This window comes from Apteryx mantelli, chromosome 6, assembly GCF_036417845.1.
Source record: "Apteryx mantelli isolate bAptMan1 chromosome 6, bAptMan1.hap1, whole genome shotgun sequence".
Classification (NCBI taxonomy): Eukaryota; Metazoa; Chordata; class Aves; order Apterygiformes; family Apterygidae; genus Apteryx; species Apteryx mantelli.
In genome coordinates, this window is record NC_089983.1 from 22,584,387 (window position 1) to 22,606,710 (window position 22,324).

The window sequence follows — 22,324 nt, forward strand, 5'->3', positions numbered from 1 at the left end:
CAAATCATGGGTTGATGTGAAAAACTTGACAGATATATTTTGCCAGCACAGCTTTACGATTTACCTAAACTTTACCTTTACACTTTGGTTGAACTTGCATATTCCAATGATATTAAACATGTTCAAGTGATGCTAAACATCTGACTGTAAGCTGAGTTTTGCTCTTGTTGTTAATCTTTTTGCATGCTAGACTGTTGAACTGATTTTTAAATGTGCTGTCAGTTTTTACCATCACTTTAATACTCCACTCATCTTTTAAAATGTTTATAAACCAAAGGCTGGAATCCATCTTACTGGAATTAAGGTTAAAATGCAGAATATGTTAAGAACCGGCCCTTCTGATTTCAGCAGCACTTAAATTTCAAGTGATATAGCAAGTCCCTGAAGTGCGGTGGTTCTGAATAGACTCATTCTAAATCAGATAATATTGTGCATACTCCAACACAGTCGCATCATGTACTTAATCAATATTCAGTACAATTCTCTTCTCTTTCACATTGACTTATAGAGAATAATAATTTTGTACAATTTGAATTTTTGGAAAATTAAGGTTGCATTTGCCAATTTTCTCTGGTTCATTACATGTCTCTACCGTAGGTTTTACACTATATAGCATATTACTCAGGCAAGGTTAAAGGACATGGGGAACATTTCTTGGCTCTTTGTTAGGGATCCCTATATACTCACTTTTCTAGCATGTGTATGCCAGTACCAATAGCTCCATCTTCTTGTTTACTGAAGCAGAAGGTATTTTGCAAAGTTTTTTTGAAACCTGCGTCATAAATTAAGGAGGAAAACTCCTCCTTCTATAGACTTTATAGCAATAAAATATTGAACTGGGAAAGAGACCACTGTTGTTCAGCCTTATGCCATGATGAAATTGGAATATAGCTCAATCAAGCATGTATTACATAGTTTTTTATTTTAAGATGGGTCAAAATGATATTTTTCTATATCAAAAGAGGTGCTTGTGTATTGAATAAAGACATAAGAACTACCATACTGGATCAGACCATGTTTTCTCTAGCTTAGGATTCTGTTCCCAACAATGGCCAAGAGAAAATACTTAGGAAAGGGGTGCAACAAAGAATAGATATATAGACTGATCCTTCTCTAATATTCTTTTCTACCTTATGACATCCCACAGCTTGTAGACCTCCTGAGCTGGAGGTTGCATCTGGACTGTTGTGTTTAACAGCCATTGCTGTTGAAATTATTCTTATCCTTAACTAGACTAGACATCTAGAACTAGAACTATCCTTAACTAGAACTAGATATCATGGAGCAATTGTGAAGAATAACAGATGTATTATCTAATCATGCTTGAAATCAGTTATACTTCACAATTGCTCCATGATGTCTAGTTCCACATACAATAATGTGGTATGTGCAGAATTACTTCCCTGAACAATTTTGATTCTGTTCTGTTACTCCCTAACACTTATCATATAAATTCAAAATAGTTATCAATGATGCTGTAAAGCAAAAATACAAATTATTCTATAAGCTATTTTTTTGTTTTGTTGATTCTTATCATCTGCCTTCCTTGCTATTTTTCCAGCCAGTCAGTGCATACATAATGCTCTTTCCTTGTGTTTTCTCTACAGGAAAATAGATTTGGGGTGGGATTGGGGCTTTTTTCTGTCATTGGTTAGAAAGCTCCCAAATAAAACTGGACAACCCAGAGTAAAATGCTTTTAGTTACAAATGCTTGCCTTTCTCTAGAGTCTGTTAAGTAGGAAAGGAGGTAGTAGAGTATTCAGTATTTACTTGCTTATTATTTGAGGATGAAAACATTTTCTGATAATCTAAAACTCAAATCCTCTAGCTAGGTTTTAGATAATCAGGGTTTAGATTTTTGTACACACCTTTGGGATTTTTCTGATTTTTACAAGCGCACATTACAAATGACTCTTGTGGGACTGATACAAGCATCCAGAGGTGTGAGAAGATAGGCTTGAAAAACTCCCCCTTTTTGTTTTGTGTTTTCTTCTGATTTTTGGAACACCAAATATTATTATACATTTAAACAGTATACAATAGTTGTGGAAGGGCAGAATTTGATGATAAAGTCTCTATCATACCTGAAGTTTTATGCAAAAAGTACCAGGTAACTTTTGACTCTACTGGCATTCAGTGCTATTTAGCTGATCCCCAAAGTTGCTCAGCTTCCCCCCAAAATTCTGATGATAGTTCCAAATTTTCAGGAAAGCATAACATGTGATCTCCAGTAAAAAGCTCAAATGCTAGCCTTCTTAGGCCAGATCCATATGTTATTCACTTCTTTAAAGTTCTTTAGTGATTTAATTCCATTATTTGCAATGCAATACAGGTGAAAATAGCTCCATAAGGGTAAAAAGTGTATTTCAGTCTCTTGGGCTAAAATATTGCTTAATGCTTTGAGGTGAACAGAAGACATGTTTTCCTCTCAAAAGTAAGAGTAGTTACTACAACAATTTGAAATTCCTTTTATGAAAAACCCTCTATCTAAGTAAATAATTAAAAAACAATCCACAAGAATATCTTTGAATTTGGTATTAAGATAAGCTGGTAACAAATACATTAGGCACTCTTGCCTCCAGCTTGCCCTGTTCATCTGCTTACTTTTCTCTGTTGCCACTTCCCCGTTGTTATTTTATCTTACTGCTTTGATCATCTGTGTGAGAGCAGAAATAAAATGGTCTCTGCTGCATTCTTTTATATATTGTATGTGTCTTCTGATTTCGTATATATCCTTTTCATTTAAACAAAATTCACTTGTGTTTGAGTCTCCTTAAAGTCTGAAACATTGGTGAATAGCCTTGCTGTTGTGGATTATCATTTTCTTCTGTTCTAAGATGCAGTGTACTCGTTACAGCTAGATCTAAGAGTCTGTGCTGTGACAGACAACAGAAGTTTTGGAAGGGGAATAGGATTTCATATTATATGAGAATGAATTGGTGTAAATACACTGAATGTTGCTAAAGAAGGTTGTATTCTAATTTTTTGTTAAGGTCATTTTGGCAGTGTGATGGTACTTAAAATGAAAGTACCACTTTGTGGCTCTTTAAAGCTACCAGAGCAGGATGTGCGGGCTTTAGAGTAAATTAAATTAATCCTTTAGTGTACCTGGAAAATACATTTATCACAGAATAGTCACAGAAAACTTTTATTAAGCTAAGACCTGATTTAATTCTGTTCTTAGCATATTGTGACATGAATTGCTGCATGGATGGATGGAAAACCGGTGACCTGCTTATAGTCTTTTAATGCATTTATCAGTTTCCTCTTCTGACATGTCAATAGGCAGATTATCACTCACTAATTTTAGGGGAATAAAGCATGCTAAATGGATTAAACAATTTAATGACATTCATCATGGGAATAATCATCCATATCTTTGTGAGTATTTGCAGGAAGAGAATTGAAATCTGGAAAATGTGCAGAATATACAAAATGAAAAGGAACACAGTTACAGGAAAATATAGTAGAGTTTATACAAACCAGTGGCATTACTTATACTTTGGGATATGTAAACAGTGTCAGACAAAACATGGTCTCACAGTTTTGTATTCTGATAAGAGAGAGGGTGGTTTTTTTGGAAATTATCTGTGTGCAGCTGGAAACCAAAACAGCAATTGTGAAAAATTTCAGTACTTTTTCTTCTAATAAGTATTTTGTGTTTATATCAGTCTCTGGAGTTTCGGTCTGTGGTTTATGTACGTATAAATGAAAAGGTGATAAGGAGGGAAGACAAATCATGGTTTTATCAAAGGGAGCTCCACCTCAGAGCATAATGTACAAGTAAATTCAGCTTCAGCTGCTTTATCTTGTCACAGAGGAGGGATCCTAAGGGCTAGGATGGAAATCTTGGGAGAACATAGTGTGCTAGTATATGTTTTTGCATGCTTGTTTCCCCTTCCCTTTCCCCTTCCTCTTCCCTTTCACTTTTGATGTGAAAATTGTAAAGCATTTTTTCTGAATTTAGAAAACTGGGAGACTGAAACAGTGTAAAGCCCTATGCCATTGGTTAGCCTTTCAAATGAGGCAGTCCTTATCCACAGTCGCAGTCATACCCAGGGCCAATAACTGGAAACCAAAACTGGAAAAACATAGGCAAGGAGCAACAACAGGAACAGATTTCAAAGAGCTGGTCAATTCTGTGTCACATAAAGTCTTTAAAAAATGGTAGCTTCTGATATGCTTTATTTCAAGAGAAGTTTGTGGGCTTGCTGAAGGCAATTGTATTAAAAGCAATTGTATTATGCAAGTGATCATATTAGGTATGCACAAGGCTAACTGATGACTTGAAAAAGTTACAAACACCTTTGGTCTTTAAAAAGTTTTAAGTAGAAAGCAGAGTGCTAAATTTGTACGTTTTGCAGCTTTGCAAATAAGCAATATTTCAATAATATGTATAGGTCAATAATACATGTATGATCACAACATCTAAGAATTATATTTGTAGCAGAAAGCATTCCTGTAGTAGAAAAAAAATGCTGCTGGATAACAAAAGCACACAATTAGTTTTCCAGTGAAGTGGTGGGTGTTCAGTGGGATAGTTCTAATCTACAATGTTAAGCAGTAAAACCTGGTCATGCTGTCACGGTGCTGAGCTCTGTGTCCCACCCAGCAAATAAATGCAGTGCCTTACCTGCTGAAAACTAGGTGTGTGTTAGCCCTTGCTAGATCAGGGCCAGGACATTCGGCATACATACTTAATGCATGCTGCAACTAGTTATAAGAAATTTATCTGTTTTTTTTTTTTTCTGGTGTTTTCAAATTTCTTAATTGGTTCATGGCTCTCCTGCAGTTCCCCCACAGGGAGGTTGGTGTTGTCAGGTTTGGAAGGATGAGTATTAGTATGAGAAATCACCCTGCAGGCCTCTCGTTACTTCTGTCTTCTGTGTTAGTCTTGAGTTATATGTTTTGTAGATAATTTCAAACAAAGCAGCATATTTAATTTCCCTTTGGGAGCAAAGGATTTATTTAAAATAAAGCTCTAATTCTCCTTGTCACAAGCTGCACTAGCCCCTCTTCCCGTTTCCCCAGCCAATCTGTTACTGGTCTAGCTGCAGGATTTTCCCAGTTTTAGGGTAGGGAGGTATTTTCATTGCAACTGTGTGATTTTGGCATAACTATAAATGTCTCCTATTATTCAATACTGAAAAGCTAGCCTTTCTTTACTACTGAGTAGACTTTAAAATGAAATTACTTCTTTGTGTATAACATTGATAGTTACTCTTACTGAAGGGAAGCATTTTTGGTTAACAGGGAAAGGGCCTTAGGACACATTACCATTTAGTGTAGCTTCATATCTGAGCATTAAGTGACATTGGGGCAGTTTTATTTTGCCTTAATTAAGGGTGAAAAAATAATTTTTCTTATTTTAATATATCTCCATCTTGCCTCACAGAGCCTTTCCTTTAAAGTTCATTTTAATCCAGAAATTTTAAGCTGAACTTAAAAAAAAAAAAAAGCTGTGGGCAAAGGACAAAAAACATTATATTTTTATAGGAGGAAAATGGGCTCTAATAACAGTTTGCTGGGACCATAGCACTAATACTGGATTGGCCAGGGCAAAACAGGAAAGCAGAACAAGAACAGGAAGCGGCCAAAGAAAAACTATTTAAGGTAATTTATCATTTGAGCCTTTATCTTTCTGGTTAATGTCAGTCCCTAGAGTGACTGCTCGTTGTTTAGTATTCCGGATCGTCATTAGACCAGTTTGTACCACAAGGACGCAGACGTGTTTCTGAGCAAGTCGTGTCAGCCCTATCTCCCTCCCTGATCCCCTCGGTGTTACGTTGGGGCTGTAATTAATGGTTGCCCTGTCTGCAGCAGCAAATTCCTCTTGCTTCTGCCCCGTGTCGGTTCTCGCTGCCAGCGTGGTGCTGGCCCTGCTTTCATTCCTCAGCCTCTGGGCCTGCCTTCTTCTGAGCGGAGGAGAGGTGCGGAGAAGATGCTACTTCTTTCTCTGCGCGTTATTCACAGAAGCTAAAGCGAGAGAAGGGTCCTTCCTTCCTCCGCATCTCCATGAAGATTTCATTGCTCGCTTTCCCGAGATAGCACCGTAACTAAAAGCTTTATTTCAATTTTTGTGGTTTGTTTCTCTCTCCATGGGGGCAGACACAACACTTGCTCTGGCTACCTGCTGTCTTATCTAATGCCTTATCTATCTGTTTTTGTGTGTTACCTGCTATTTCTGTCATACCCAAAGACACAGTTTTGTCATTCAGGGTCATCTCTGGTGGTTTGCTATAAAAGTCCTCAAGAAAAACCTTTGGGAGGCTTTTGCTGAAGCCTGGATAGTGCTCTGTTGGGGGAATTTCTGTTTCAGCGGTGCAGTCCCACAAGGAACACTTGTTACTATTTTCCTTCAGGGAGTTTTGGTGAAATTAGCAGGTATATCTGCACTCACAGTGATATTGTTTTGGCTCTTGTTCCTTACTCCCTTACCAAAGGATATTGACTGCTGATAATACCTCTCTACAGTAAACCAAAGCAATATATTTTCACCAACTTATTTGCTTGTGGGGGAGAGAGAACAGCTTACACGCACCACTATTTTTTCTGTGTAGAATTGGACAAGAGCAGGGAAATATGAGAAAAAATAGGCCCTTAAAAATATCCCTCTGTCCCTGGAGGTTTATGTGGTTTATATAAATACTTTTTTTTTTTTTTTTTTTGCATTGCTTCAGATGTCTGGTAGTTAAAAGGCAGGGAAGAAACCAGATTAGTGTGTGAGATTCTCATTAGTTATTCCATGGAAGGATATATTTATACTGTTTCTTACAAGCTTTAGTAGGATTCCATGTGTAATGGTAGTGGGAAGTCTGGAAGTTCCTAAGCGGTTGCTCAGTGAAGTTTGAAAGATACTGCTGACTTCTTTAACCGAAGAAATGCTTTGCAGTTTTGGAGAAAACAGCTGTTTGTATCTCTTTACTATTGTCTTGTGCTCTTTGAAAATTATTAAAGATGTGGCTCATCCAGTGGCTGTTTTTCAAACGTTGCTGGTGAAATGCACAGGACTGATTCTTATATGTCTGAGTCAGGAAAAGTTCTGTGAAATTCAGTGAAATAATACAAGTTTAGAATTGTGTATGTGTTAAAACCATAGAAATAAATGAAATGTACCATTTAATTATCTGATTGAAATCAGTGGATAAAAGGCACATCTAATGCAGGTTTATAACTCCCATAGGAGATATTTTAAATCTATGACATATATGGAAAAGTATCCTAGCAGAAGAAAATTGATCAGAAAATTCTGAGGAGTGTTAGGATTATTTCAAAGCAGTGAATCTCTTTTTATTTTTCTGTATGAGCCTGAGCACCTAACGATATTACCCATTCTGCCAGTTGCATCAGAGGGGGACCTCTCCTCATCTCACATCTTTATAAAATTTAACACGGATAAAGCTGTCTAATTAAAGTCATACTGAGATATGCATCACATAGCCCCTTCCAGTCAGCATCCCAAGGAGACTCTTTCTCACCATTCCATCATGGACCTAAAGCCCCTTTCCTTGGCTGGTGGTGACAGCAGTAGCTGGCAAGGCTTAGACATGTTTACTCCTATTTGGCACACCTCTCTTGCCTGGCATCTTGTACAGCTCTTACTCTGACTGAAACAAACATGATCACTAAGAAAAGTCTGTGGTATGCTTGATTCTTTGGCTGCTGCTTCAGAAATGAATATTGTTACTGACTCACAAATGAAGACAGGTGCTATTCAAAGTACAGGAGGAGCTCTGCAAACCCAAGTCAATGACTGAGCAAGCAGTGAAATCCTCTCCTTTGCCCTCTCCAAAAAGCAGCTTTGACTGTGCAACTAGGTGCTTAGGTCTGTGCTTGAAAGACAGAGCTGACAATCTGCGCACAGCTGACATGCCACTTAGTCCTCAACCCTTTCGCCGTTTGCGTGCACTTAATTGTTCTGCTGGCAGACGTAAGCAGTTCAGCATCAGATTTTGACACACGCGTGCTGTTGTCCCAAAGGATTCACTGAGCAGGCTGTTTTGCAGCTGCTGCATTTTCCACCAGTAAAATTGACGGTTACCTACTGTGTGGAGTTGCTAGGAGAAGGTGAATAGTCATCATTACAGCATATTCCTCCAATAACAACCTGTAGAGCTCTCTGATTCCTCTTTTGCAGGGATTTATACATGACTTCAGTACTGACTTAGCATTTGTTCAGTCATGTTTTTGCTGAGAGGCTGGTTGATATTTATTCATTAAGAATCAATTCAGGATCAACTAAAGAGATGAAAGCTGTGGCATTTAAACATGCACTCTTTCTGTAGGGTGATGTGGCTGATACTGGCTTCTACCATCTGCTTTCGTACTGCAGCCTGTTTCTCCAACCTGCATAGCAGAAATCAGCCTTTCTTTCCTTCTGGATTGTTAAAGCCACTCACATTTATCCCACATAGCAATGAATTGTAGTCCATTTTAAGGAATCTTTTGTGCTTCTGTGCATATTCCTACAACAGACAAAGCGCATGAGAAAGGAGCTTCAGCAGTCAGTCAGTTTGTAGTATAGTAGCAGGCTCACATGTATGGATTAGACTCGTGAGGTCAGAGGAGCTGTTTGTACTGCTCTGTGCTTGTGTGTGTGTGAGGGAAGAGTGAATTTGTCTAGTAAAACAAATAGCAATTCAGGCAGAGTCTTCTCTCAGCCGTTGTAATTCTGATGTGTTCTGATACGCGAGCTGCTACTGTATAACATGCGTGGATCTTCTGACATTTGTAGTGGACTGAGGAATGCTTTTACTTGCTGCTGAGCCTGACTGTAACTGTATCGCTGTAGGACAATAACCATGGGGGCTCGAGCTGCGGACACAACTCGGGAACTGGAAAGCACCTCTATAAAGTATCAAATAGGAGGACATGCAGAGAAAATGTGGCAACGACTCAAAGGAATGTGAGTAGATTCTCTCCTTGGCTTTTGTTCTTTTCCTTGGGAAAGATCGTTTTCATCTGTTTGTTAAAGTGACTAATTAGCAAATGAGAGACTTATTTCTAAGCAGTGATTAGTATTTGCTATCACAATACAAATATATCTCTATGCTATATGATGGTACTTATACAGTAAGTGACATTAATCTAAGGTTCAATCACCTAATTTAAAAGACATAGGAGTAGTGAGAACTGTTATCCAAATTCAAATGCAGGTAAGTCCTTTCAGGTTAACACTCTCTTAGCTCTGATGTGATTTTGTAAATGTTATCTTCAGAATCAGCCTCTCTGGAGCTGTTTCATCATTCCTGTCAGTATGTGTAGGTAAGTGTATTATTGCAGGTCCAGAGAAGATATTAGTACTTTCCCTCTTGAGAGTGCAGGTGAAGAAGTCTGTGTTAAAAGATGCTTAGCTAGCAAAGGGATGCTATGTCTCTGTTTTTTGTAAATTATTCTGATGCTTAACAATACTAAAAATTGATTAAAGGACCATTTGAAGGGGCCATCATTATGCACCTGCTATGTGTAATTCACTCCATTTAAATGAAAATTTCAATATAGACTTTTGGTGTAAATGTAACTAAATACCTGCAACTTGTCAGAGATGAAACCAGTGTGTTCTAAAACCCTCAAACTTCAATGTCTCCTTTCAAATATTTGGCTTGTTTTTGCTCTGAAAGCTGATGTCAGGATATTACAAATAAATAAACACACATTATGTTTGTTGCTTTGGAAGCAAAGAAATGGCATAATTATTTTAGCTGGAGAGTTTTGAAATACTGAGCTTCAAAAGGTGTGACATAAATGCTACATGGTGCATCAGCCATCAAAGGAGAATGTTTGATTGAAATCTGTGGGTAACCCACAGCACTTAGAGGATTAGATGCATTGGCTATGGCAACATCTGCTACTCCTATGCATTGGATAGAAATTCAAGCAGGCTGTGGGAAAGGAAGTCTCCACCATCTGCTTTCTTTCAGGGGAAAGTTGGTTTGCTTCACTGAAAAGTCAGTTTTAAGTTGTGGTCAGGGGTTTATAAGAACTTCTCTGTGATATGCCTTTGAATACTTGCTCTGAATCCTATCATCACTCTATTTAACATTATGCACTTTGGGAACCATGTTGCCCCTGGAAACCTCAAAGTGTACCCAATGGAGCAAGTATTTTCATCATTTCCTGATGCCACACATCTTGCCGCTTGAGTTTCCACAACCATAGACCTCCGCAAGTTTGTGCTGACTTCCATTAGTGTAACATCTAAGCTGCTGCTTTTGTTTATTTCATAAGTTCTCTATTACTACTAGCCTCTTAATTTGAAATGTTTTTGTTTTAAGTTGCCTCCGACTATTGAGTGGAATTGTTTCATTATACAAACTAATGTAAATAACTAAACAATAATGAAACTGAGTGCAACAGCTCCAAGAAATAAGGTTCACACCTTTAGGAGTAGCTAAAGCTGTAGTTGGAGTTTGTGGTTTATTAAAATCAAATGGAACTGAAGTGTCTGAAAACTGTAGACTCTTGTCTTTCTCAAGCTGGTGCCATGACAGTTGTGACTGCAGGACAGGGTAGGGCTACTTAACAGAAACAGGCTATATTATTAGATAAGTGCTGAGCTGACTATTTCTCAGTCTTTCCAGTGATTCACTCACTCAGTAGTTAATACGAAATCAAATAAAATCACTGACTAGACAATGTTCTGAATATTGTATGGGGAAAGTTTAAATTTTTTTCAGAGCAGATATTATACTCAATTTGTAGTGTAAGCATCAAGTCATTAAGGAAAAGAATTCATTCTGCGATGTGGAGGTATGAAAATAGAAATACGTATGTGGTAATATGTGCTAAGGGAGAAGGACAGATAAGTAGGACTGTCACAGATAATCTCTTTTGAGGAAGGATTCTTTTATAAATTGTCAGTCAGGAGAACTGGTTCATCTTGGGGAAGGGAACTGTTAAGGAAACTGAGCACGTGTAAAGCCAAATTACACCTTTATAGTAATAAATCTACATCATGCTCAAGACGAACTGTAGAGCTGAATCTGTTCCTGCTTGTAGAGTCCACAGGCCTACATAATCTTTACCAATGTATACATGTGATTTCAACAAGATTTTACTGTATTTTGCCGAGTGAGAGTGCTGATCGTCTGCTTACAAGCTGATCATTACTTCTGAAAGAACATTGGATTTCTTTTAGATAACTCTCTGGATAGTATTTAAAAATTGCATAGTAGTTTCTTGCTTAAAATAAGCTTTTATTTTCTGTTAGCTTTTCAGCTTTTAGCATTCTAGATGTTTAATTATGTATTTGTCTGCAGAATTCTGTATACATTTAACCTCAAGTGACTTTTTTTTGCTTTGTTTTGTTTTGCTTTGTTTTGTTCTGTTTTTGTAAATGGATGATATTATATATGATAATTAAGTTGAATATTCTTAAGGATAAATGAGAAATCATCATTTGAATGCCCAGTAAAAGCTGGGCATTGTGAATACTCTTGGATGAAAGAGCCTTTCTACAGAGTTTCTGCTGTACAAGCTTGCATAGCCCTTGTTGTCTTCATGCTCTCCTAAGTGCTGGATGAAAGCTTGGATGTTTTGAATAACACCAAAACTACAACCAATTTTCACCCAGTCCCTGTGGCCTTGTAATCAAGCTCTGCTTTCTATATAGCAACCTCCAGTCCAACTCCATTATCTTTACACTGAAACTGCAGCAATGCTGTGAACAAGGAGATTCTCTAGCAAATAAGAAAAGATTAATTTGAAATTAATAACTTGATTCTTGGCATTATTACTGAATTTATTTACACCTGCACATAAAAACACAAGTTCACTGAAACAAGACTTGAAAGATGGGTTGTGTACATTTTTATCTTGACATGAGTATCTGTTCTTTGAATTCAGACTATGAGCTTTTCCTGTGTTTGTAATTCAGAGAGAAGACAAAAACAAATAACAAGTGACAGCAAAATAACTCCTATAATAATGTATTCTTTATAATTCTTTGGTATGCAGAAGAGTAAAGGCAAAAGCCACTCAAGCCCCTGCTAGAATTCATGCTGCCTGAGTGAATGGGAGTGCTGCACAAGGTCCACTTAGAAAGGACTCTTGTCACTCATCCTGGGCAGGTGGCTCCTCCCGAGACCATTTAATGCCGCTGACTGCACTTATTCTCCCCTAGCCTTTCATTCTCTTTCAGGATCTTGCTGTAGACAGTAACTAAGTCTCCAGCTTAAATGTATTTCAGTCTCAACAGGCCTGGAAGATTTGCTGCCTAGGAGAGTTTCTTTTCAGATGCTGACAGAGAGTGATAGTAACCTCTGAGACAGAAACAGCTTCTTTAAAACACTTTGATTCAGAACCTGGAGAACCAGATTTAGAGCAGAGCTCCTAACAGTGTTTGGTATTCCCCTTAATCTTCAGATAGGTTTGACTTAACCCTGTGTTCCCCATCGTTATATGAAATGGTGTGCACTCTGTCTGCAGTATATTGTGGCTGTCTGTGACTTTGCTGAATGTCACCCACACACCAGGCTGACCCCTACCTTACCTTTTTTTGCGAGTAAGCATCTTCCTTGCAAGTAACTTCTTTCATCTCCACCACTGCTGAATCTAGGGTAAGGAGTGAGTTCCATATCTGAGCTGTGAATTTATTAGTGACAAAATAGCTTGCTTCTCATAGATAAGTATATTTGTTCTCTTTGTTGATTTAGCTAGAATTGTCTCTAAGAGGCTAAAAAATCTCTGAGTGGAAAAAAGTTAAATCCAAACTCCCCAGATTTGGGGGGATTTGAGTTCACATCCAGTTAAAATAGACTACTTTATATAATTGCTACTGATTTAAAAAGAGAATGTGTAACATTTTCATCACTGTCCTAAAATTAATTTGTGCTAACTTGAGTGGCAAAATGGGTTTGAGGAAAAGCACAGACTTCTTTCCTTACCTTCTTCCCTTCCTTTTCCTGCTCCCCCAAAATACTAGACCCCCAATTCTGCAGCATTTCTGCAGGAGGGAGGGTCTAAACTATTTTAGACACTAAAAGAGGCTGACTGGCCTAAACCCAGTTTGTTGATCCTGCAATGCTGCAGTGAAAAATGTCAATTATTGCATGTGTGCGAGTTTCATAGACGTAAAAGGGTCCCTAGTCACTGACTTGGGAAAACACAAGCATCTTCCCAGTGTTGATATTACTATCAATTGCAGAGATACTTTTCTATTTAGACTTGACAGAAACTGTCAAGGAAGGTGGAAAAATGCATTCCTCCACTCTTGCTGAACTATCAGAAGAGAGAAAGCTTTTAAAGGCATTAAATGCAGTCAGAGATTAGTGGACTGTTAGGTCTAAAAAGCACCAGGATGGATAAAACTAGTTAGGGAACCTTACCCAGCCGTTCCTTCACCAGATCCATAAATACTGGTGGAAAAGCTGTAGAACAGTTTCCAGAACCATATACAAGAAAGAGGGCTTTCCTTGCTTTTTCTAAGTTCCTTGTTCACATTATATTTTATACTGTATTTGGTGTTTATGTTTGTTTATTGTCCTTTTCTATATGTTCAGCTTGCCTGATCGATGGAATTTCAGAAAAAATTAACTGAAGAGATGGCTATCATTATCAAAACATAACCTTTTGTGATATAAAGGTTTATAAATTTATAAGTACTGAACAATCAAAGAGAGGAGAAAAAATAGACTTAGAGATGGATAACTGTGATAAAAAAGTAGAGAGACAGAAATTGTCACTTTCTGGCAACTACATCAGAAACGGTTCAAGTTGTTTTTTCTTTCTCTGGTGCCTATTTTTAAGTTTTCTTAACGTGAAAAGTTTTCTTGAAGGAAAATCATAAGCTCTTACAGAAATTCATGTGAGAGCTAAGTCTAAATTGGATTTAAGTAAAATTAAAGCTGTTATTTCTCAAGTATAATTCCAGAAATTCTCTGAACAGAAAACTGAAGAATAATATGATTTACCTGTTGATTTATATATGGCCCATGAGTGCTATCATTACACTAAGAAATGTTCCATTATAAATTGTGAACTACTTCTTGTATTTCTGAAATCTAAAATCTGTTTCTGTGGCCAGGTAGTCAAGGTAGACAATTTATACTGATAATTTTGTAATCTAAATATATGTATCTAATTGAAAGGTATAATATGATAAATGTTATAATTTTCAGTAACTACAGAAATTTTAGCCATACAATTTTAGATACTTAAGCTAGCATTAGCAATTTAGAGAACTCTCTGATCCAATCATATTAGAATAATAATACTATTTTGCTGTTAGTAAGGTATTTCACCCATTGTTATGTACAAGAGGCATAGAATTATTTTTCAAGTTCATACTTAGTTTTGCTGCAATTCCTGGCACGTATGCCATGATGGTGATTTTGATGAATTAGGGCAAATGATCTTCCTGCAATTTACAGTGGGTAGGTGAATTGCTGTGCATGTAGAAGGCTCTACTGGAAGTGTTTGCAAATTGAAGGAGTGGTGCACAAGTCATAATTTGCCTATATACCCCTACGAACAGCAAGAGTGTGTATGTAAAGGTTTCACAGTCTCTATATAATATAATATTGAAGTCCACCAACTCTAGGCCATCAAATGTACACATGCATACACCTCTCACATATGCTTCCAATTAAAGCTAAATATTTTGACTCAGAACACTGCAAAGAAAATTAAAGACAATATTTTATAAGACAGACTACTAAACTGCATTTAAATGGACTCTCAAATTTCTGTCCTCTGTATTTCTGTTTAGTTTAGTCTTTTTCCTCTACATATGTTACGTCAAACACTTCTAAAGTTTCCTAAAAGGTGCTTTCTTTGACTGTTTAACTCGTATCTTTTCAATTCAGATCTCTGGCTAAGAAGAGATTGCATATAATCCACTGCACAAATAATTACTTTCCTCCTATTTTGAACCCCTGCCAGTTCCTTCCCTTGTGTGCCCTGCAGACAGACCAACCAATTATTATAAGCATTCATTCAAACACCTCATTCTCCAATTTAGTTGATATACAGTGAAGCCTCCCACAAAACGGTTGCCCATTTCCCAAAGCCCTTGCTCAAAACCTGAAGAGTTCCCGCTGCCCTCCCACATACAACTTCCAGCTTTTGCTATACCTCCACAAAAGGGGCCTACAAAATGAAGTCAAAACACCTGGATAAGCAAAAGCCTTTTGTCTTGCTAATGCACTGCGGCAGATTACTCTACTCATTCTTTGGTGACAGCAGATGTTTGGGAGGTTTTGTTTTTTGCTTTTCCATTCCTGCCTTCCCATACCATTTCATTAAGTATTTCAAGTCACCAGCGCAATTTACGGAACTTCTTAAATAAGGCCTTAGAGAAAAGAACTACAGTGGGAGTCAGAACTGAATTTAAACTCAATCCTTTGATTTTACTAAAGAGATAAAGCAAACTGAGCAATTGTGGCTAAAATAAGAGAGAAAATTGCACTCTGCTGTGGTTAAGGGAAGTTGAGCAGAACCTGATTACAAAGTAATTAATTATAAAGTTACCACTGACAACAAAGTGAATCAAGTTTCACACTGGGTAAAGCTTAACAGTTAGTCAAGCAGTGCTGCAATTTAAACGAGCAACCCTTCTCCCAACCTCTCTTTTCTTTCCGAAAACTGCATAGACATATTTGTAAAGAACTACTAAAGGCATTCAATATCCCTTAAAGACTGCAGCTGATTGCAGAGTAGGACGTGGCTCAAATCAAAGGGTACATTCGCTGAGTACGTATATTCAAGGAATAATGGCTTTAAAGGAGTATGGGACTTATGCCTAACAGTTTGCTTGATACTGACTGTTGGCCAGCGGGTGAAATTTCAGATGTGTAAGTCAAATACCGTTACATAACTTGTTGCTTTTGTTTCTGTGGATCCTGCTGGAAAAGTGGTTTCCATACTGCTCCTCTGTGAACTGTCAGAATTTGTTGGCTACAGGGTCCACAAAAAGATGACCTTTTTCAGCAGCTGTGATGGATTATGTTATTCCCTGTGATTAATTTTTGCCTCCCAACTCTTGTTGCCTCCATGCTATGTTTCTTGCTATTCTGGTATGAATTGCTGCGAGGCCATACAGGGAATTCTTCTGGATTAAAAATAACCCAGTAATGTCTTTTTTTTTTTACCCCTCCTGATGACTTTTAACTTGAGTCACTTCCACTTAACTTCCTTGATTTGATTCCTTCTGCATTTTGACACACAGTTGCATCTTTACAATGGAATAAGCATTCCAGGCGTGGGAATATCTGATTTTAAAGTGAAAGGAGGCAGTCCTGCCTGAGCTGATGCAGTTCTCCAACAAAACAATCATAGTCTTAAATCACTCATAATTTAAGTCTAGGGTTTTGTGATATAACAAATCCTACCCTAGGGTACCTAATATTAGGTCAAAAATGTGACAGAAAATGTTGATCCAAAATGAACTTGTGCTGGTTGAAATTTGTTCTGGTATTTTTGAAAGGTTAACTTTGCACTAGCGGATTTCATGAAGATCAAGTATTGTCTGTCCAGCTCACTCTAGCTTTGTGATGCATCAGATAACATCTCTTCTCCTGCAGTCAAAAAAAGCTGGCCTAAAAGAAGTCCAGTATAAACATCTTCGTTGTGTACTTTGGCTAATTCAGTACAATAGTAATCACATATTTGTACCTCAACTGGATCAGTTAAATACTGCTGGGTAATCTATAACTAAGTCAAGAACTGTGACCTAAAATTCCCTAAGCTTATTGTTTGCCTTTGCTGCCTAAAGTTCCCTGCCACCTCTGGCAATGTTTTAGATGTCTGCAAACTGAAAAAAGATGAAAACTGCTACACCAGAATTATGATTCTTCTTGACCAGAATGCTCTCAGAATGAACACTCGTTAGCTGAAATAGCATTGCTTATGGTCTGCTCCAGCATGAAGCTGGAGAGTCAGGAGGTTTAATATAACACAAGTTATCAGTAGTATTGCAGAGAAGTAACTGAAGTATTGCACCGATCTGAGTCAGTGTCATAAAATGAGGAAAATTAAAAAAGTATTCCATAGTGTAAATGCATAAACAATAATGCCATTCCTGAACGACTTCAAAACTTTTAGAAATCAACAAACATCAAGAAATACATTAGAAAAGGCAATTCTGACTTATCTGCAGGACTGCAAATACTGTAAAGCTTATGGTAGTTCAAGCTGAAGATAGTTAGAGAAAGATAGAAGTGGATTTTTTTTGGTTCTTATTGTTTTATTCTAAATCTTGACTAATAAATACTTGTTCCTTGTCAAAGAAAAAGAAAACACTTAATTTTCCCGAAGATTAGGGATGGAATTATAAATTCTATAAAATCTAATTTTACATCTACCTACAAAAATAGAAATGACAGACGTCACACAGAAGTGGGCCAGTGAGCTTCTCTATTTGACAATTTAGGCAAATACATCTGATTTTACGCCTTCCACAGAAGCCAGTATATCTTTAAATATCTGCTGGAGAATAAAAAATGAGAGAGAGAGAGAGAGAAAGAGAGAGAAATACATTAAAGCTTTGTTTTTTTCATAACTATTAGTTCTACAAATACACCTCTACTGAAAACTAAAAAAAGCCAAAAACTGGAAAGAAGTTTAGAAAAAAAGAGAAGGAAATGTGCTTTTGCACAACTCTTCCTCACTGATCTTATGTTTACTGCATGATGGCATAAATAAATGTTTGTAATCATGGTAATTCAATATTTTTGCCTGGTTTTGTTGCTACTTGTTTAGGGAGTTTTTCAGCCTTGGAGGATTTATTATGTCTAATTAGACCTGTTGAATTACAGCAGTAGCAACTTTCCAAGCATAATGCACATATTATTTGATGCAGTATTATTTAGCAGGCAGAGATCTAAAGGAAGATGTTTGTCTATGCAAGTGCTTATACTCCATTATGTATTGTTTGACATTGGCTGCAATTTATTTGACCCAACCCTTTTGCAGACTTTTGGCGCCCCCAGGAAAACAAGTAGCCTCTGTAAATATTATGTCGACATTTAATTGTTGTGAATTTCTCTGCTAAACAGTGTGTTTGGAGGCAGTTACATTTGAATGGTTCACTGTTAGTGTAATTTGTGCCAGAAAGACACTAAGGAACAGACTACCAGAGAATATTTACTTTCTTTTGTTCATACAGTACTGGACTATTGTTCTCCCTGTGCAAATTGAAATGAAATACTATTGTTGTTTTTTCTGCTGTGTTGTCTGCAGAACATACTGAAGAATCAGTGTCTAACATCAGCCTTACCTGCAGTTATGTGTATTGAAATTTTATTTACTGTTTGAATAGTTTCTTTCTTTATTTGTAGTTTGTCACACCTTTGGGATATTTTAGTAGTTTTCTTTTTCATTTTTATTTAAGGCCTGATGAAGGTTTGTTTTTTGTTTTGTTTTGTTTTGTTTTACTTTTTACTGACAATTGTTATTAATAGCACTAATTTCCTAAACCAGAATACTTTCAGTTAAGATAATCGAGAGGCCTGCTTGACAGAGATGCCAAACATGCTGGGCTGGGCTCCCACGAATTTCAGCTGGAGCTGCAAATGATCATCCCTTTTGAGAGTCCCTTTTGATCATGAGCTTATTATTTTCTGATGCACAAGCAACTGCACTGCAAAAAAACATTACCTCATTAGATTGATTTCCATTAGGGTAGGCTGGAATACAGAATTCTGGTTTGGAACAAAATTAAATATATTAGAAACACCTTGAAACAGGCTACCAAAATTAAATCCTCAGAAGAATGAATATTCTGAATTTTCTTTTAAATAATTTGAATCAACATTTCTTTCTGACTTCTTCTGTTTCCAAGACCATAAACTGAGGTGGCAGTAAACTGGTTGTTTGAATACTAGTGGTTCTAGCATCCCTGTACTGCCAAGGACAACCTGAGAAGCCAGCTCTGAGCGACCCAATGGACTAGCTGCCTATAATCAGGAAAGCTCTGGGATAGAAATAATTTTATGAGCAAATATATTATAAGCTGTGCACAAAACCTGAAATTTTCCATCAGAGAAAAAGTCTAATTAGAAAATTTTTGACCAGCTCTGAGTTTATTCTTTTCAGCTTAACTAGAAAGGTGTAGAATGTCTTAAATTTTATGGGTAATTGGATGCCTCTCTCTAACAGGAAACTGTGAAGTATCACAGAAAGTTTTCTCTGATCACATTATGTTCATTATTCGGTAATTTGGAATATGTAAGTCTCAGTGGCTACTAAGACATCTTCCCTAACCGTGGCATCAGTTAAACCTTAGAGAGAAACCATGTTTAAGGGGTAATCCTATAACAGCCAATGGCAATGAGATGCAGGTGTAATGGCCTTTTCCCTGCCATGCACTTCTGTGACAAGGAAATTCTACTTTAGTGTTATACCTCTCTTGAGCAGACATTATTGGTCTTTATTTTAAATAATTGGAACAAAAAAGAGGCTATGAATTAATGTACCTGTAACTATTGTATATATGTGTGTGTGCACGTGCGTGTGTGTGCATGTGTTTGTGTGTATCTATAGATCTTTAAGAGTGTTTTACAGACAAATACATATTTTTTCTGCAAAGCTTGGCTTGGTTTCAAGTCCACATTAATAATGAGCAGAAACTTGTGTCTTAACCTCCAAATATAGTGTGTGTATTTGAGACTTTTCACAGTACCACATTATTTCTATTTCACTGGAAAGTGTTGAGCCCTTCCTTCTTATTGCCACCATGAAGACTCCTCAAACCTGTATAACTGTTTTTTTTTCTTTTTTAATTGATTGAAATAGTATACTTACCTTTGGAAGTAAAACTGTAGTAAGTAGATGACAGGAAATATTACTTAAAGTGGTGAGAATATATGTAAAAGGAGTGGAAAAGATTTATGCTCTTCAAAATAAGTTATTTATCTCTATTAGATGCTTTCTGATTTATGTAAACTTCATAATATTGTCAGAGGTATTGTGTACTTAAATACCATGGATAAAAGCATTGGTTTATTTGGGCCTTTTACTTTGAAGTTCCTTTCTACACAGATTGATTTAATATTGGTTGTTTCTCTGGAAATATTTAAAAATATTTGTCAAATACATGTCAAAACTAAGCATGTTAATAACATACTCATTTAAATAGATTGGTGATAACTGTCATGGAGCTTTGCCTCAGAATGAGAAGTATTTAAATCTATTTTGGGTTGTTCCCTTGAATCATTGTTCAGTTAGCCATTTTTTACCTTGTATGACCTACACCAAGAAGTAATTTCTTCTTCATTTGATTCCTAGAACATTCCTACTTTTCCAGAAACATGTAAACATGTAAGGTGTAGATGTAACTGGGCATGAAAATGTTAAAACGTTTCAGTTCAACACACTTCCAAACCCCATAAATGGTTTCTTGGCTTTGTAATAAATAAAAGTGTGAAGTGTACCTATTAGTTTTCCACTATTAAGTGGGTTATGTCAGATGATCTTCCGTTTGGTAGGAAATGAAAGATTGGTAATGTATTTCTATCCTGTGAAACAGAAGTTGAATTTCCAAGAATGCCAAACAGAGAGGATTCATGAGCTCTTGTGGCTCAGGCCTTATGATTTGTAATTCTGGTTCAATATACCAAAACTTTCCCCTTTTCTTCACCACTAATGTATTATTTTATCCTTGAGTATTCCAAGAACAAGAATGCATATACATACATGTTATCCATATATTTTAGGTGGAAAGTGGCTCACATGCCGTGTGATACTGAACATTAGCTAAGAAGAAAATGATTTGTCCACGTAGCAGATAGGGAAAAAAAGGTTTAAAAGTGAATATACAACAGCTGCATGTCTGTTTTAGAGTTGGATATGGGGTAAACACAGGATATGAGTATCCCAGAAGATTATGAGAGTTTATAGCTAAATCCAGACTTTCTGAGTGGCTCCTACTGTTGTAATAGCCTAAACTAAAGAGTTGGGTTCAAACAGTTAGAGTCTTCTGGAAAACTAAATTGTATATAGGTCTAATGGAACTATGACAATTCATGTCCTGATGTTGTTTAAAATAAATACAGTATTCGATTAAGATCACGTGCCAGCTCTGCTAAAGACTGATTAAATTCAACATTAACAAACATGCCATGTTATACTTATATTATCACTTTCTGGAAGAATTAGGTGGCTCAGATGGGAATATGCCATATCAAGTCATTTCTGTCACCTATTTCTCTGTTAAGTCACACTCAGCTTTGACCAAGTTCATCCTGGATGCACATGAGACAGTAGATCTTATCACGAAGTTGTAGTTGGCCTTCTAATGCTGGGCTGACTTTTTTTTAAAAAAAAAATAACAAAAGGTTGTATTCTACTGTATACTATAGTGTGTAGCTTAAAAATGTCTTTGTGTTCCCATGTAAGATGAAAGCAAAATGTAAAGAATGGATAATGGGTTAAAGTATATAATTTCTTACAAGTCTTACTTAAGATCTTTTAGTTTGAAAGTTTAGAACATTTTCATCAGCAGTTCAATGCTAAAATCTCTTTGCTTTGGGAGAGGACGACTCAGAAGCTGCAGAGTCCTTGAATCATGTTGCTATTTAGGTATACATGGTTATTAATAGAACTTGACTTTTAATACTTCTTGAGCTTTACTTAACATGTTAAATGTAATCTCAAATACGTGCCTAGTTTGAATGAACAAAGAAGTAGAACAAAACTTTGCATTTTCAGACATCAGCTTCTGTAGAGGAAGTTTTCAAGGGGAAGGATGTCAAGGAAAAGGTGGATTTCATAGAAAGTTTAGAGATTAACTAGGTTCTTTTCATCACAGTAATGAAAAGCAGTGTTGCATCTGTGCATTGAAACAGACTCAAAAAGATACTATGTAAAGCTCTGTAAGGACGGTGTAATACCCCACAAGTGACAACAGATGCGGTATCTCATATTGAAGTGCATTCTTACCATTTGACAATGATTAACATTATGATGATCTTCTTGGCATAAAATTAATATTTTTCTACATTGTACAAACTATATTAAATCTGTCTTTAGCTGGCACCTATGCCCTGATGAAATTGGCAGACTACCACATGCATGGGACCAATTCCAGCTTTATACATGGGCATGAGTGCAGAAATCTCCATATGATGCATCACTTACGAAAATTAGCTCTCACAAGAGAGCTGCTGCATAATGCAACGCTGAATCTTTCAGCAAAAAATGCTTCATGAGTTCTTACTAACTCAGTTGTTTACTTTTATCCAGTCCATTAGGTTATAATATTTAAAGGCACTCCAATTTCTGGCTGTTTTGGGACTTAGTCATACAATCTGTAAGAACTGAAAATCTCATAACTTTATGAGACTCCAGTTCAGAGGTTTAAGAAAGTGTCAAAATCCAACAATTTATT

At 36.7% G+C, this 22,324-nt stretch overlaps 1 protein-coding gene across 2 annotated transcripts in view; it reads left to right on the forward strand.

Annotated features, from left to right (window-relative positions):
* The window catches only part of PDE1A (phosphodiesterase 1A), a 192,974-nt gene that overhangs the window by 34,791 nt on the left and 135,859 nt on the right, over positions 1-22,324 (forward strand). For both annotated transcript variants that reach the window (XM_067298512.1, XM_067298511.1), the window contains exon 2: positions 8,792-8,905. In XM_067298512.1, the coding sequence (XP_067154613.1) occupies positions 8,802-8,905 (104 nt within the window). In that variant the 5' untranslated portion in view covers positions 8,792-8,801. The remainder of the gene's footprint in view (positions 1-8,791; positions 8,906-22,324) is intronic.